This window comes from Silurus meridionalis, chromosome 12, assembly GCF_014805685.1.
Source record: "Silurus meridionalis isolate SWU-2019-XX chromosome 12, ASM1480568v1, whole genome shotgun sequence".
NCBI classification, from domain to species: Eukaryota; Metazoa; Chordata; class Actinopteri; order Siluriformes; family Siluridae; genus Silurus; species Silurus meridionalis.
Window position 1 is genome coordinate 25,061,800 of NC_060895.1, and position 18,290 is coordinate 25,080,089.

The following is an 18,290-nucleotide window of genomic DNA, read 5'->3' on the forward strand; positions in this document are numbered from 1 at the left end:
CCCACAACACAAACCGAAACGACTTTATAGGCAGGTAAATGAGCATAATCAGCCTCAGCTGACTAGATGACATCAGACCATACTGCTACACTAACATCAACCAGGAATTTCCAAAAAGGGACTGAACTTCACAAACACAAGTTGGTTACTTTGAAAAGTCAGGCAGAAAAACAGATACAGTTTTAACTGGTTTGGAACATTAAACAAGCTAAAATGCCATACAATGAAGGGGAGGTAATAAATAATGCCTCAGTGATGTTGTTGAAATCTTGCCTTCTGAAAATGACAAACTAAACCGCATGGTATCAGACGTCCAACTGTCCTGCCACACTGTTGAACACAGAATATGGGACATTAACACGGCTATTGAATCATGGTTGCACTCTGACCTGGGATGCCAGAAGTCCCACTAAGCAACATGCACAGTAAAAAAATAAATGCTACTGTAAATTATTATATTTTTGTTTGTGGACTTGGTTGAACTGAGAGTTTGTGTGTGTGTGTGAGTGCACACAATGTTCATTGTTAAAAATGACTGTCCTGTGGTCTTAGTACTGTAGGAGTCAATTTGTGTCATTATCATGCAGGTGTGTAACATTTACAATAAATCTGGCCAAACAGGGGGTGAGAGGAAGGGACGGGTGATGTTCGTGTGTATGATGTGGCTCTTTGCGGTTCACACAGTAAAAAATGTGGCTCTTGGTCTCTTGACTGGTTGGCCACCCCTGTCTTAGACCTTTGAGTTCAGCTCATGAAAAATGGTGGCAAAAACAAAAGTGTTGCGTTTATAATTTTGTTTAGTATATGTGACTCCACCTATATATATATATATATATATATATATATATATATATATATATATATATATATATATATATATATATATATATATATATACACTGGCGATCAAACTTAGAGAACAATTCATAAACAATTGAACAATTCTGCAATAATGTGATCTTCACTGCTCAACAGTTGAAGGAGTTTTTGTCCTGTCTATACCATGCTACCAGAACACCTTTTCCACAAAATAACTAAGGCATTTAAAAAAAACATTATTTTGCAGAAAACACACTGATCAAAATTAGAGAACTCTTTCAGATACCTCCCAGTTGTTGGTGTTAATCTGCACCTGGTGCTAATTTCCTTGATTATCTGTAAACCCCTATTTAACTGGCAGCCTAACTTCCAGTTTCACTGACTCTGCAAGATGGTGGGCCGTTCTAAAGTGACTGAAAGCCTCCGGCAGAAGGTTGTCCAGATGAAGGCCAAAGGGATGACCCTATCAGCCATAGCAAGACAAGTTGGTCGTTCCAAATCTGTGATTTCAAGAATATTGAATCTTTACAACATCACAAACTCATTCAAGTCCGCCAAGAAGGCTGGTCGTCCACGGAAGACAAATACAAGAGAGGACAGGACACTGCGGAGGATCTGAATGGGCAATCGTTTCCAAACTGCAGCTGGAATTGCTCACCAGTTCAGCGCTGAACAGGGTAAGGATCTGTCTCGTCATACAGTGTCTCGACGTTTAAGAGCATTTGGACTGAAAGCCCACTCTGCAGTGACCAAACCTCTCATTAGCAGAAAGAATCAAAAGAAGAGACTAAGCTTTGCTGAGGAGCATGTTGTGTGGACAGAGGAGAACTGGTCCAAAGTTCACTTCAGTGATGAAAGCAAGTTTAATTTATTTGGGTCCGATGGGAAACATTATGTTCGGCGACAAACTGGAGAAAGACTGTACCCAAAGTGTGTAAAGAAGTCAGTGAAAAGTGAAGGAGGAAGTGTCATGGTTTGGGGCATGTTTTCTGCAGCAGGAGTTGGGCCTCTTATACAGCTACATGGCAGAGTGAATGCAAATGTTTATCAGAACCTTCTTCAACAACATATGGTTCCTTCCCTGTGTTCATACCCAATCAGCCCGCAGTGTTAATGCAGGACAACGCTCCATGTCACACAGAAAAACGGGTAAAGCAGTTCCTTGAAAACATTGAAATAATGACATGGCCTGCCCAGAGTCCTAATCTCAACCCAATAGAGAACCTCTGGAAAATCCTTGGCGACAAAGTTATGGCCAAGAAACCCACTACAGTCACCGAACTGTGGAGGAGACTGGAAGAAGAGTGGACCAAAATCACACCAGGGCAGTGTGAGAGACTAGTGCTGTCCTGTGGCCGCAGATGTGCTGAAGCTATTTAGAATAATCTAAGGGTCACACAAACAAATGTAACACAAATGTAACACATTCGAAGTTCTTAACACCAACATAAAATATTTAGTGTCTGAAAGAAGGTTTAGTCTTAGGTAGAGTATAAATAAATATATATATATATATATATACAGTGAGGAAAATAAGTATTTGAACACCCTGCTATTTTGCAAGTTCTCCCAATTAGAAATCATGGAGGGGTCTGAAATTGTCATCGTAGGTGCATGTCCACTGTGAGAGACATAATCTAAAAAAAAAATCCAGAAATCACAATATATGATTTTTAAACTATTTATTTGTTTGATACAGCTGCAAATAAGTATTTAAACACCTGAGAAAGTCAATGTTAATATTTGGTACAGTAGCCTTTGTTTGCAATTACAGAGGTCAAACGTTTCCATGTCCATAAAGACACCTGTCCACCCCATACAATCAGTAAGAATCCAACTACTAACATGGCCAAGACCAAAGAGGTGTCCAAAGACACTAGAGACAAAATTGTACACATCCACAAGGCTGGAAAGGGCTACGGGGAAATTGGCATGCTGCTTGGTGAAAAAAGGTCTACTGTTGGAGCAATCATTAGAAAATGGAAGAAGCTAAACACTCGGACTGGGGCTCCATGCAAGATCTCACCTCGTGGGGTCTCAATGATCCTAAGGAAGGTGAGAAATCAGCCCAGAACTACACGGTAGGAGCTGGTCAATGACCTGAAAAGAGCTGGGACCACCGTTTCCAAGGTTACTGTTAGTAAAACATATGAAATATGGGGGTGGTAGCATCATGCTTTGGGGGTGTTTTTCTGCACATGGGACAGGGCGACTGCACTGTATTAAGGAGAGGATGACCGGGGCCATGTATTGCGAGATTTTAAGGAACAACTCAGTTAGAGCATTGAAGATGGGTCGAGGCTGGGTCTTCCAACATGACAATGACCCGAAGCACACAGCAAGGATAACCAAGGAGTAGCTCTGTAAGAAGCATATCAAGGTTCTGGCATGGCCTAGCCAGTCTCCAGACCTAAACCCAATAGAGAATCTTTGGAGGGAGCTCAAACTCCGTGTTTCTCAGCGACAGGCCAGAAACCTGACTGATCTAGAGAAGATCTGTGTGGAGGAGTGGGCCAAAATCCCTCCTGCAGTGTGTGCAAACCTGGTGAAAAACTACAGGAAACGTTTGACCTCTGTAATTGCAAACAAAGGCTACTGTACCAAATATTAACATTGACTTTCTCAGGTGTTTCAAATACTTATTTGCAGCTGTATCAAACAAATAAATAGTTTAAAAATCATACATTGTGATTTCTGGATTTTTTTTTTAGATTATGTCTCTCACAGTGGACATGCACCTACGATGACAATTTCGAACCCCTCCATGATTTCTAAGTGGGAGAACTTGCAAAATAGCAGGGTGTTCAAATACTTATTTTCCTCACTGTATATATATATACTCTTCGCTAGTTGCCCTGTTATACTAGCTCACCTGTAGCCCATCTTATGCAACATATGGACATCTGAGCAACCAGTGTTTGTGTGTACCATTGCCAGGCTCTAGAGAATTACAAAAATAACAACATCATTAGTACTGATCTGTGGAAGAAGCTACATGACCTCGGCTTGCTTTGAGGGACAGGCCTCCAGACCTTGGTGTTGCCTGTGGCCGATGGCAGAAGGAGAGGGAAGCCGAAGTGTAGAAAGCGAGACTGTCAAATGTAGAACTTTTTATTTACCTAGGGAAATCACAACTGTTATTGTACTCCATGTACAATAAACCTACTGCTATATTAAGGATGCGCTCTGTACTCTATGGGACCATAAGCGAACTGCAGAACACACACCCTGACAGACTGTTTATTGTCACCAGAGATTTTAATCATGCAAATCTCAGGACTGTGCTCCCTGAATTTCACCAGAATGTGGACATTGCAACTAGAGGGGAAAAAATGCTGGATGTTGTTTATACAAACATACAGTGCACAAACAGGGCAAAGCACCGCCCCACCTCTGCTACATAAACCACATATCTGTTATGCAGATCTCACATACAGACCTAAGGTGGGCCATCAGGGCAAAGCCTTCTCTGCTGGCCTAAACACTATAAGAAGCACTGACCTACATTTACAACCTAAATTTTAATTTTTGTTCCGAGAAATTGTATTAATTTATTTCCAACAGTTTATTCTCTTTATTTCGTAGCGTTTCTCTCAGCTGCACTGCTTCCAGTACGTGTATGTGGATGTTAGATTTTTTTGTTCAATCAGAATCTAATCTGCCCAGGGCCTTCAGAATCAGTAGTGCTGGCTGATGTACCTTAAACCAAACAAGCAATGGGACTGTTTCATTAACCAATCTGATTTCAAATTTGCCTCACTCTCTGCACATGTTGATACATTTGAGTTAGAATTTTTTGCACCCACAATGGCTCCAGACCAGTTAATACGAGCGGTACCACTGGCTTACAGCCTCTGAGGAGCGGTGCAAATTATGAGTCTGCATCTCTGGTGAGTAGGTTGTATTTTATTATTTTTTTAAAAATGTTTTTGTCATTTTATTAGACTAAACTGCTCCAGATGATGTAGGTGCACAGATGCGGTGGTAGTGTAGAGGTGTGGAGTTTGTATTAAAAATGGTATTCATCCTCAATATGCCTCTCTCTCTGTAATGCAATGTGTTGTTATATTGTGTTTTTGTGCAGTATATATACAGTTTCTATAATTGTGACGTGATAAAGGAGGAGAAGGAGAGGAGGAAGACGTCTACAGAGATGGCAGGGAAAGGAGAAGTGGAGGAGAGTGGAGGTTTGGGGGGGCACTTTTAATGTTGGTACTATGACTGGTAAAGGGAGAGAGGGAGCTGATATGATGGAGAGGAGAAAGGTAGATATGTTGTGTGTTCAGGAGACCAAGTGGAAAGGGAGTAAGAGCAGGCACATTGAAGGTGTTTAAACTGGTCTATCGTGGTGTGGATGGAAAGAGAACTGGTGTAGGGGTGATTCTGAAGGAAGAGCACAGTAAGAGTGTAGTGGAGGTGAAGAGAGTTTCTGATAGGGTGATGAACGTGAAGCTGGAAGTTGAAGGGGTGATGATAAATGTCATCAGTGATTATGGCAGACTTTAATGGGCATGTAGGTGAAGGGAACAGAGGTGATGAGGAGGTGATGGTAGGTATGGTTTTAAGGAGAGGAATGTGGAAGGGCAGATGGTGGTAGATTTTGCTAAAAGGATGGAAATGGCAGTGGTGAACACTTATTTTAAGAAGAAGGAGGATCATAGGGTGACGTATAAGAGTGGGGGAAGGTGCACACAGGTGGACTATGTTCTATGCAGGAGATGCAACCTGAAGGAGATTGAAGACTGTAAGGTGTTGGCAGGGGACAGTGTAGCTAGACAGCATTCGATGGTGGTCTGTAGGATGGTTTTCGAGGTGAAGAAGAGGAGGAGGAGAGGGAGGACTGAAAGAAGAATAAGATGGTGAAAACTGAAAGAAACTGAAGACTGTAGTAAAAGATTCAGGGAAGAGGTCAGACAGGAGCTAAGTTGTGGTGAAGAGGAGCTGGATGATTGGGCAACTACTGCAGAAGTGATAAGGGAGACAGCTAGAAAGGTACTTGGTGGGACATCTGGAAATAGAAAGGAAGACAAAGAGATGTGGTGGTGGAATGAGGAAGTGCAGGAGAGCATAAGGAGAAAGAGGTTGGAGAAACAGAATTGGGATCGACAGAGTAATGAGAAAAGTAGGCAGGAGAAAAAGGAAATGCGGCAGCAGGTGTGGCAAAAAGGCATATGAGGAACTGTATGAGAAGCTGGACACTAAGGAAGGAGAAAAGGATTTGTACCGATTGGCCAGGGGGAGGAACCGAGCTGGGAAGGATGTGCTGCAAGTTAGAGCAATAAAGGATGGAGATGGAAATGTGTTGACTAGTGAGGAGAGTGTGTTGAGAAGATGGAGCGAGTATTTTGAGCAGCTGATGAACAAGGAAAAAGAGAGAGAGAAGGTTGGATGATGTGAAGTTAGTGAAGCAGGAAGTGGATAGGATTAGTAAAGAGGAAATGAGAGCATTGATTAAGAGGATGAAGAGTGGAAAGTCGGTTGGACCTGATGACATACCGGTAGAAGCATGGAGATGTTTAGGAGAGATGCAGTGGAGTTTTTAACAAGATTGTTCAACATCATTTTGGAAGGTGAGAGGATGCCTCAGGAATGGAGAAGGAGTGTGCTGGTAACGATCTTTAAGAATAAGAGAGATGTGCAGATCTGCAGTAACTACAGGGGAATAAACTTGATCAGTCACACCATGAAGTTATGGGAAAGAGTAGTGGAAGCCAGGCTGAGAGAAGAGCTGACCATGTGTGAGCAACTGTATGGTTTCATGCCAAGGAAGAGCACCAGAGACGCATAATTTGATTTGAGGATGTTGATGGAGAAGTATAGAGAAGGTCAGAAGGAGTTGCATTGTGTGTTTGTGGATTTGTAGAAAGCATATGACAGGGTGGAGAGAGAAGTTGTGGAATTGTATGAGGAAGTCTGGTGTGTCAGAGAAGTATGTGAGGGTGGTGCAGGACATGTATGAGTGTGACCGCAGTGAAGTGTGCAGTAGGAACGACAGACTGGTTTAAGGTGGAGGTTGGACTGCATCAAAGATCGGCTCTGAGCCATTTCCTGTTTGCAGTGGTGATTGACGGACGAGGTCATACAGGAGTCTCCATAGACTATAAGTTTGCAGATGATATTGTGATTTGTTGTGAGAGTAAGGAGCAGGTGGAGAAGAGCCTGAAGAGGTGGAGGTACGTGCTGAGGAAAGACAGTCAGTAGGAGTAAGACAAAGTACATGTGTGTGAATGAGAGGGAGGGCAGTGGAGGGGTGTAATTGCAGGGAGAGGAGGTGGAGAAGGTGAAGGAGTTCAGGTACCTGGGATCAACAGTGCAAATTAATGGAGAGTGTGTTAGAGAAATGAAGAAAAGAGTGCAGGCAGGGTGGAGTGGGTGGAGAAAAGTGATAGCAGGAGTGATTTGTGATAGAAGAGTATCTGTGAGAATGAAAGGGAAAGTTTATAGGACTGTGGTGAGACCTGAGATGTTGTATGGTTTAGAGACAGTGGCATTGAGTTAAAGACAGGAGGTGAAGCTGGAGGTAGCAGAGCTGAAGATGTTGAGGTTTTCGTTGGGAGTGACAAGGATTGACAGGATTAGAAATGAGTTTATTAAAGGGACAGCGCATGTAGGATGCTTTGGAGACAAGGTGAGGGAGGTGTGATTGAGATGGGTTGGACATGTGCAGAGGAGGACCATGGGGTATATCAGTAGGAGAATGCTGAGGATTTAGCCACCAGGAAGAAGGAAAAGATGAAGACCAAGGAGGAGGTTTATGGATGTGGTGAGGGAAGACATGCAGGTAGTTGGGTTGAAAGTGTCAGGATCGCCGGGCTACATGGTGCGCACTTCCGGTTCCGTGGTGAGCACTTCCGGGTCGGCGGCCGTCTTGCCGTTTTTCCCGCGCCTCCCGGTATATAAGGACAACCAAGACTTTAGCTCCTGGTCAGATTATTTTACCGGCCTCCTTGCCCCTGAGATTATTCTTGCCATCCTGCTTGCTCTGTATCCTGTTCCTGATCCTTACCCTGAACCTGAACCTGTTTTCTGTTCTTCTGTCTCCCTAGTTACCTGGTGTGTGAATGTTTTGCTCTGCCCTGTATTGTTCTGTTTGCCGGCTCTTGATATTTTGGACTGTTTTTTCAGTTTTGGTTTTGTCTCCCTGCATTGCCCTGTTTGCCTGTGCCTTGACCCTGGACTGTTTTTGGATTGTGTTTTTGCCTTTGTCCCTTTGCTCTACTGTTTATATTAAATTCTTTTTTTATATAAGGACAACCAAGACTTTAGCTCCTTGCCAGATTATCTTACAAGGCAGATGTAAAGGAACAGGAGGTTATGGAGACAGATGATCCGCTGTGGTGACCCCTAATTGGAGAAGCCGAAAGAAGAAGAAGAAAGATAGTGGTGGCATTAATGGGTGGATCAAGTCGGGTAAGTCCCTGCTGAAGGCCCAGGTACCAAATGCATGCCTGCCACTGCTCAGACCACTCATCAGACAATCAAAACCAGTCCGGAAGCAGGTGAGAACCTGTCCACCAAACAGTGCCGCACCAAACAGTGACTTAACAGATGGAGAAGTACACATCAGCAGCTAACCCTAACCCAATCACCTAACCCTAACCCCACACGACATGTACATTTCTCCCAAACCTACAAGGGGAAAGCCCCTGCCTTGCCACATCAGGGACACAAGTAGAAGCTGTCATTGAGGACCAAATGCCAGACTCCGATACAATTGGTTTTTATTCCACTTCACCCACATCTTTTATTCAAATTGCACTTGCAGTACTGAACTCCATGCCTTAGTCCATTCCTTGTGAAGTTCACCCAAATTCTAGAATGGATTTTGCTTGACAAGCCTCTTAAGGCTGCGGTTCTCTCGGTTGGTTGTGCATCCTTTCCTTTCACATGTTCCTTCCACTCAACTTTCTGTTAACATGCTCAGATACAGCACTCTGTGAACACCAGTTTCTTTGGCAATCAATATTTGTGGCTTCCCCTCCTTCTGAAGGTGTCAATGATTGTCTTCTGGACACCTGTCAGATCAGCAGTCTTCCCCATTATTGTGATGCCTAGTGAACCAAACTGAAAGACCATTTTGAAGGCTCAGGAAACCGTTGCTGGTGTTTTGAGTTGATTAGCTGATTGGCATGTCGCCATATTCTAATTTTTTGATATTTAAAAGAACAATACTTCAATCTGTTTGCACTAAATTTATTAATACAGGAGTTTCACAATTGGAGTTAAAGTACTGAAATAAATTAACTTTTCCATGATATACAGGTGCATCTCAATAAATTAGAATATCACAACTCTACAGGGAGCCTTTCAGTACATTTATTTCTGTAGGAAAATGATTGTTTAAAGTCACAGTGGGAGAGAGATCCTCCTCACACTTCCACTAAAACTGAGGAAAACGTGTGGATTTGACTCAGGTTGGGTTTTGGGTTGAGGTTAAAACACAATCATGTAGTCCACTTCAAATATTATTCAGAAATCTTGTAGTATTGCTGGATATAAAGATAAATATTTACAGATATATTGAATTTATTGAGAAATTTAAATCTAGGATCTAATAGATTGTTTCAACATGTACAAATAATTCACACAACGCATAGTAATTATAAAAAGAATATAGTAATTATCCATGAATTACTGTTGTTATAATTTTCCTAAACACTTTTAGATATATTTAATTTTCAATCACAAAACCTCAGAACTGTTTTATAACCCAAACTGAACACAGCATATAGAGGTTGAGTGAATGTGGTGTGGACTCTGTGGAGGAGCCTCATTGTATCAGAGATTCTGTGAAAGGACAGAGTTCCTGCACTGTGATCCACATACACTCCTATTCTGGATGGTGATGGAACTTTGAGATCAGTTTTAATGTTATTGTGCCAGAAGTAGACAGAGGAAGAAGAACACTCCAGACTCCAAGATTTACTGTTGTATCCAATCCCACATTCATCACCTTCTCCTTTCCTGCTGATCTCTTTATATGAGACTGATATAAACACAACATCCCCTCTCCACTCCACCTCCCAGTAACAGCGTCCACACACACTCTCTTTACACAACACCTGAACCCAGAAGTCAAATCTCTCTGGATGATCAGAGTATCGCTGTGCTGTATCACTGCATCTCACGACTCTTTTATTCTCAGACAGAATGAGTTGAGGATGTGCTGTGTTGGGATCCAGAGTCAGATAACAGAAATCTAGAACAATAAAATGTGCACAGGTTTGATGTTAATCACAGGATTTATAATAAGTGTGTGTGAGACACCTGTGTGTGTTTCTGTTCTCCTAATGCTGCTCTACATGAACTATTTTAAATATTACACATCATCAGTCATCAGGGAGAAATGGATCAGATTTAGATCATCAATACAGACATGTTTACACACTGTGCATGTGTGTGTGTGTGTGTGTGTGTGTGTGTGTGTGTTACACCTACACTGCAGAAAATCTGCTCTGCTCTTTGGATCTGAGGGTAAAATCATATGAACTGCTGCAGCTGTTGAGACACAGAGACAAAATGGAGACTAAAAATGATGTGAAAACATTTTACATTATAAATATAAAAGTTGTGATTCTTTGCTGGTATCAGACGCGTCAGTGACCAGTGAGGAAACTTTCCAGATCTGAATTAAAGCATCAACTATGATATTCTAAATTAGATCTTCTGACTACCTTGTGGACGGATTTTGTTGAATTTCTCCTGACAGATTTCCTCGACTCGTTTTTTCAGATCTGAGACAGATTTCCTCACTCCATCAAATGAGAGATGTTGATTGACAGTGAAGCTGGGTGAGTCGTCACATCCAGGAGAAACACAGAGAGACGGGAAACTCTACAGAGAGGAAACACATCATAGAGAAGGAGAAAAGTGGAGGAGAGAAACGAATGAATCTCAGACTGAATCAGACCAAAGACACACTTGTGATCTCAGACAGGAACATTTATTGCTGTAATGAGCTTTTAGGAGGAAACTTTGTGAGGAACAGCGCCCTCTGTAGATCAGACAGTTAGTGTTACCTGGAGGAAGTGGATGTGATCATGTGTGTGTGAAAGCTGCTCCAGATCACTGACTCTCCTCTGAAGATCAGTGATCTCCTGCTCCAGATCTTTCAGGTGTTGTTCAGCTCGACTCAGTTCAGCTTTTTCCTGAACTCTGATCATCTCCGTCACCTCCGAGCGCATTTTCACCAGGGAGCTGATCATCTCATTGAAGATCTTCTCATTATCATCTACTGCTGCCTGTGAACGCTTCTGTTAGAACACACACACACACAACACACACACACACACACACACACATATATATATATATATATATATATATATATATATATATTACAGTGGGTACAGAAAGTATTTAGACCCCCTTACATTTTTCACTCCGTTATATTGCAGCCATTTGCTAAAATCATTTAAGTTAATTTCTTTTCCTCATTAATGTGCACACAGCACCCCATATTGACAGAAAAACACAGAATTGTTGACATTGTTGCAGATTTATTAAAAAAGAAAAACTGAAATATCACATGGTCCTAAGTATTCAGACCCTTAGCTCAGTATTTAGTAGAAGCACCATTTTGAACTAATACAGCCATGAGTCTTTTTGGGAAAGATGCAACAAGTTTTTCACACCTGGATTTGGGGTTCCCCATCGGGAACTCGAGCTGCGTCGAAACGCTATGGGAATGCCCCTGCGCTCTGAACCGCGTGTGAAATCTAGCCAATAGGCAAGATGTGACGTCATAGACAGGCGACGTCGAGTAAACCAGGAAGCTACAAGATGGCTGTGCGGTGGTAGCGACATTAGCTTCTGCTCGTTCAGTTAAGCGCTTTGTGTGTGTTATCTGTGCAGTCATGAGCTTAATGCAGGCAGAATTCCATCTGTTCCGATGTGTTGTTTGCTTAGCTTAGAAGCGTGCTTATTCGGCTCTCGAGGGTATCGGTTGTTAGCATTTTAGCCGTGTGGCTATGCGCTCCCGGCTCCAAGCCGGGTGCTTTTCCAATGTTGCTCACTGTGCACGAATGTTATTAGGACTAAGTAGCGTGGCTACGGGACAATGCCGCTTGTGGTAGAGACGCTAGCTAGCAATCTCCCCGAGTGCTACATCTTTGAAGGCTATTGGTTTGCCTATGAGGAGCTGCTTGGCTCTGGTAGGTAGGGCTATGCGGCAGGTCAGGCTGCGGGTTGCTCTAAGCCCGAGGAGGGGCTGGACGACCTGAGGTTCGTCCTCGCCTCTAGTGGACGGGCTGTGGTGCGTAAGCCTGTCGGCTTGCATTTTGGAGAGCGGTGTGCACCTCATGCTATGGTGCCCGTCTCTCCCCGGCACCACCGGGAGGCCGGTCTGTCGGCCCTGCCTCAGGGTGTTCAAGATGCTGCCTCCATCCAGTGGTTAACTCCCTTATTCCACCCAAAAGTTCGTTGCGGATGGGGGTCATCCGCCGCCTCTCAGGGGGCTTTAACGGCTGCAGTACGCTGCTCCTGCCGTTCGGGTTCAGGAGTGCTGTCTGCCAGCCCTGCCACGGGACGTGTTCAGGGCGTGGCTTCCCTCGAGCGGTTTGCTCCCCGCCCGTAAGATCACTGCGGATGGGGGGGATCCGCCGCCTCTCAGGAGGTGTGGTCGGCAGGAGTTTCCTGGGGGTCCTGCATGCTTTGGAGAAGGGCTGCGCGATTCAGTTCGCGTCTTCTCCTTCCCGGTTCATCCTCCCGGATGTGTCCCACCCTGGAGGGACCCGTGCAGGCTCTGGTCCTGGAACAGGAGGTGGTTCCATCCTCCTCGGTCAGAGAGTCAGGCTACTATGGTCCGTACTTCATTGTTCCAAAGAGGGATGGCGGGTTGCATCCCATTCTGGATCTCCACTCCTTGAACCACTCATTAATGAGGCTCGGGTTCAGGTTACTCGCTGAGAAAGAGCGTGTCTCAGATCAAGTCCGAGGAATGATTTGTCATATGTTAGATCTGGAGGTCGCATGCTCCCACGCAGCCGTCCTTCACCACACAAGGGAGGTTCCTGAGGTTGCTTTCAGGGTGAAGCTTACCAATATCGGTCCCCCCGTTCGGCCTAGCACTCTCACCCGTACCTTCACAAGGTGCGTGAATGCGGCAATGACCCCGCTGCGGCTTCAGGGCATCCGCATTTTGTATTATATCGACGATGGGTTGATGTTGGCTCGTTTAGAGCACCAGGCGGTTCCGCAATAAGATGTCCTGCATGAAGGTACTGGGGTTCAGACTGAAACGCCGTTGAAGAGTGCACTTTCTCCAGCGCGGAGAACCACTTTTCTCTGCGTGGTGTGGGACTCGGCCAGGTTGCGGGCATGGTTGTCTCCCGCCCGGTTTGAAGTCATCCTCACCGCAGTCAGGAGGGTAGGAGCAGGCCAGCCACTCACTGTGAGGCAGTTCCAGAGGCTGCTGGATCTCATAGTGGCAGCGTCCAGTGTAATTCTACTTGGTCTCCTCTGCATGAGGCCCCTCCAGTGGTGGCTCCGGGGCAGAATGGTTCTCCCCCAGAGGGAGTCCGTATCGTAAAATCAAGGTCTCGCGGTGTGCCCTTCGAGCCTTGGATGCATGGAAGGACCCAACGTTCTGTCCCGAGGCCTGTTTTAGGGACTCCTTGTCGTCGCTTAAAGCTAACGACGGATGCTTCCCTCACAGGGTGGGGAGCGGTCATGAGTGGCCACTCCGCCAGGGTCTGTGGAGTGGCCCACTTCTCTTGTGGCAGATAGATTGCCTGATGATGAGATGATGGCAGTGTTGTTGGGGTTAAAACACTTCCTCCCAGTCCTGAGAGATCGCCATGTGTTGGTCCGCAGGGACAATACTGCAGTGGTCTCGTACATCAACCACCAGGGGGGCCTCCGGTCTCGCTCCTTGCAAACAACTGCGAGAGGCGCAAGAGGTCCTCTTGTGGTCCCAGGACGAACTTCTCTCATTGAGAGCCATTTACATCCCGGGACAGTTGGATGTCAGAGCAGACGCCCTGTCGAGACAGTGGCTGCCAAGGGACGGTCATGGCCGAGGCTATGCCTGTATGCCTTTCCCCCGATTGCACTGCTCTCGGGAGTTCTGGAAAGTGTTCGCCGGGAAGGAGTCTGTCTCCTCCTGGTAGCACCTCGATGTCCGGGCAAGCTGTGGTTTGCGGACCTGTTATCCCTACTCGAGGGCCCTCCATGGGAAATTCCTCCCTGGAGGGATCTCCGCTCGCAGGTCGGTTCAGTTCTGGAGTTTTTACAGGAACAGTTTGCCACAGGGTTAACCCCTTCGACCCTGAAGGTTTCTGTGTCCGCCATCGCGGCATATATCACCCCGCCTGCGGGGCACCCATTGGTGGCACGTTTCCTCCGCTGCACCCGGAGGCTGAGGCCCGGGACCCGACCCAGAGTGCCTGTCTGGGACTTGGCAGTTGCCCCGTCCCGCCTGGTATTGCCCCCTTGCATGGCCAGAGTGTTTCTATACACGAAACCTGGGTGCGTACCTAAGGCGATGTGTTGTGTTACAGGCATTCTGCCCTCCTCTGTTTATAACCCCCGACCAGGGGTTACAGACCCGGCTGTGTCTAGTGCGAGCACTGGATGCTTGAGTCCTTGGAGGCAGTCGGTGCAGCTGTTCGTCTGCTGTGGCCCTAATAGGAAAGGTTTCCTGGCCGATGGGCGGACGTTTAGCAGGTGGGTAGTGGATGCCATCCTTTCAGCTATGAGTCCTGGTCTCCCCACTCCGATCGGGGTCAGGGCTCGCTCCACCGGAGTGTGGCGGCCTCTACGGCCTGGTCTGCCTGAGTATCACTCCTGCTGCAGGCTGGTCGCAATGTCACAAGCTCTCTAGAGATTCTCAATTGGGTTTAAGTCAGGGCTCCGGCTGGGCCATTCAAGAACAGTCACGGAGTTGTTGTGAAGTCACTCCTTCGTTAATTTAGCTGTGTGCTTAGGGTCATTGTCTTGTTGGAAGGTAAACCTTCGGCCCAGTCTGAGGTCCAGAGCACTCTGGAGAAGGTTTTTCTCCAGGATATTCCTGTACTTAGCCGCATTCATCTTTCCCTCGATTGTAACCAGTCGTCCTGTCCCTGCAGCTGAAAAACACCCCCACAGCATGATGCTTCACTGTTGGGACTGTATTGGACATGTGATGAGCAGTGCCTGGTTTTCTCCACACATACCGCTTAGAATTAAGGCCAAAAAGTTCTATCTTGGTCTCATTAGACCAGAGAATCTCAAGTCAAGTCAAGAGGCTTTTATTGTCATTTCTACTATACACAGTGGTACACAGTAAAAACGAGACAACGTTCCTCCGGAACCCTGTTGCTACACTAAACAACAACAAACAAACAGCATAGAGCTACAACACAAGCTACATAAAGTGCATCGAGTGCAACCTAGTGCAAACAGTGCAGACAGACAGTGCAAACAGACGACACAAGACAAGACACAAAACCCAATATAGCGCCAACCAGTAAACCTACTGTATACTTGATTATACAGTACTGTACGAGAAGACTGTAAAAACTATACAAACTAAAAACTATACACGGTAAGTGAGTATAAACAGAACAATGTAATCTTATTTCTCACCATCATGGAGTCCTTCAGGTGTTTTTTTAGCAAACTCCATGCAGGCTTTCATGTGTCTTGCACTGAGGAGAGGCTTCTATCGGGCCACTCTGCCATAAAGCCCCGACTGGTGGATGGCTGCAGTGATGGTTGACTTTCTACAACTTTCTCCCATATACTGACTGACTCTGGAGCTCAGCCAAAGTGATCTTTTGGTTCTTCTTTACCTCTCTCACCAAGGTTTTTCTCCCCCGATAGCTCAGTTTGGCCGGACGGTCAGCTCTAGGAAGGGTTCTGGTCGTCCCAAACGTCTTCAATTTAAGGATTATGGAGGCCACTGTGCTCTTAGGAACCTTAAGTGCAGCAGTAATGTTTTTGTAACCTTGGCCAGATCTGTGCCTTGCCACAATTCTGTCTCTGAGCTCTTCAGGCAGTTCCTTTGACCTCATGATTCTCATTTGCTCTGACATGCATTGTGATCTGTAAGGTCTTATATAGACAGGTGTGTGGCTTTCCTAATCAAGTCCAAACAGTATAATCAAACACAGCTGGACTCAAATGAAGGTGTAGAACCATCTCAAGGATGATCAGAAGAAATGGATAGCACTTGAGTTAAATATATGAGTGTCACAGCAAAGGGTCTGAACACTTAGGACCATGTGATATTTCAGTTTTACTTTTTTGATAAATCTGCAAAAATGTCAACAATTCTGTGTTTTCTTTTGTCAATATGGGTTCTATGTGTACATTAATGAGGAAAAGAAATGAATTTACATAATTATAGCAAATGGCTGCAATATAACATTTAATAAGTGAAAAATGAAGGGGGTCTGAATATATATATATATATATATATATATAAATATATACAGTGTGTGTGTGTGTGTGTGTGTGTGTGTGTGTGTGTGTGTTTTCACTCCTCACCTTAATAGTGCCCACAGACTGTTTCAGCTCTTGCACCTTCTTTTGCTTCTCCTGGATCTTCTGCTGGGATTTAATCTGCTTCTTCTTTAGCTCATTCTGAGACCAAATAAAATACATTTCAAATAGATTTTATTGTGTTCTACAGAATTGTTGTAATAAATAAAACTAAATAAAAAAGTCATGAGATTAAGAAACATTGCATTTCTGTTGTGTGCATGTTGTTGTGAACATGAACAGTGATATTCTCTGTACTGAAACGCACCATGAATCCACTTACATTCAGAAAGTTTTTACTTTACTTCCTCTCTACCATTAAATGGAGTTCTGAAGTAACTTAAGGTTGAGTGAAAGTCCGTGTTAATACACTAGTTGTTCCCAGTTCACACACATTACACAGACACACAGTTCAAGGCTCAATCCTGAACTTGGGTTACGATCTATGAGGAGATTTTCATGTTACAAGGTTTGTGCAGGTTCTGTGGTTTCATTCACATTCACAAAAAAACATGTAGACAGATGGATTATATACATAAAGTTGCTCCTAGTTATAACTGTGTTTGTGTAGTGGCCTACAATGATGTGATCATACATCCAATTTGGTTAAAGCAGATATATCCAGGTCAATCCATGAGGTCTTGGAAATGACTTGAGATGTGTAAATTTGAATTGTGGCTCTAAGGCTGGTTTTCACAGAAGCTGCGTAGAAATCCAGCTTGGGGCTCAGATTTCTTTTTCACATTCCTCAATCGCATGTCTTTTGGTTGAGGGTGTGGCTAGTACTTGCATGTGACTTTAACATAAATGTTCAAAATAAAATGTATTAGAAACTAACAGAATGATTACAAATGATTATTTTGCTACAAATAATTTCAATGTCAGCGTGTCTCGTATCCGGTCCATGTCGTTCCTCCCACTCTCCACCAGAGTGCACCATGACCACCAAGACTGTGTCCTATCAGACTACAGTTCCCGGAAGCCCCTGCATGGGAACCAGTTACAGACTTCTCCCACTTCCCAGCAGGGGGACTTTAAAAGGGACACAGAAATAGTGATAGTGAGGTTTAAGATGATCTTCACAAAAGGAGGCCAGACATACCAGACAGGACTTGACGGCTTTGTGTTTTCTCCCAGTGCAGGAATCACACTCCACATCTCCAGGTCCAGTGTAACAGTGAGCAGGAGAAGCAGCTTGGAGTTCAGTCTTCTTCAGTTTCTCCACCACTTCAGCCAGCATGTTGTTCCTGCGTAGAACAGGCCTTGGAGTGAAAGGTTCTCTACACTGGGGGCAGCTGTAGATGCTCTTCATGTCCTCCTGATTCCAGTGACTATTAATACACACCTTACAGAAACTGTGTCCACAGTGAATAGTCACTGGTTCCTTCAGGAGATCCAGACACACTGGACAGATGAACTGATCCTGATTTACTGAAATATTGGCTTCTGCCATTTTCCTGCTGTGTGTGTGTGTGTGTGTGTGTGTAAGAGAGAGAGAGAGAGGCTACAAGTTTTGTTTTCTCTAAAATCAACTTCCTGGTTCTATGTGTTCTATAGTGTGAAACAGAGTGGGCGTGGATTTAAACCCAGAAAGTTCAGACTTGTAGGGAACAATGTAGTCTTATATTAAGACAGTGGATGCTTGATACCTTCCTTCTGGTTAACTCTGTTAAGACAGAAGTATTTTTACTTGGACCACATGCAGCTAGAAGTAAACTCTCGGATTGCATAACATCTCTGGATGGTCTTTCTGTCTCAGTGTGTATTATTGACTCTAGTCTTTCCTTTGAGGTTCATGTAAATAACAGTACCAAATAACATTATTTGCCACAGCGGATCATCCTTCTCCATACCCCCCTGTCCTCTACATCTGCCTCTTTCAACCCAACTACCTGCATGTCTTCCCTCACCACATCCATGAACCTCCTCCTTGGCCATCCTCTTTCCTCCTTCCTGGTTGCTCCATTCTCAGCATTCTCCTACCGATATACCTTTTGTCCCTCCTCTGC

General features: G+C 44.6%; 1 protein-coding gene across 1 annotated transcript; it reads right to left on the reverse strand.

Moving 5' to 3' along the window:
• Positions 1-9,463: 9,463 nt before the first annotated feature.
• Positions 9,464-17,758, reverse strand: LOC124394334 (tripartite motif-containing protein 16-like protein). Its single transcript, XM_046862472.1, has 6 exons — positions 17,384-17,758; positions 16,288-16,383; positions 10,839-11,072; positions 10,494-10,653; positions 10,258-10,317; positions 9,464-10,018 (listed from the first exon to the last, which is right to left on the reverse strand). Exons 1-6 carry the CDS (start codon positions 17,732-17,734, stop codon positions 9,498-9,500), a joined length of 1,422 nt encoding a protein of 473 aa, XP_046718428.1. The 5' UTR covers positions 17,735-17,758; the 3' UTR covers positions 9,464-9,497.
• Between the last annotated feature and the right edge of the window lie 532 nt (positions 17,759-18,290).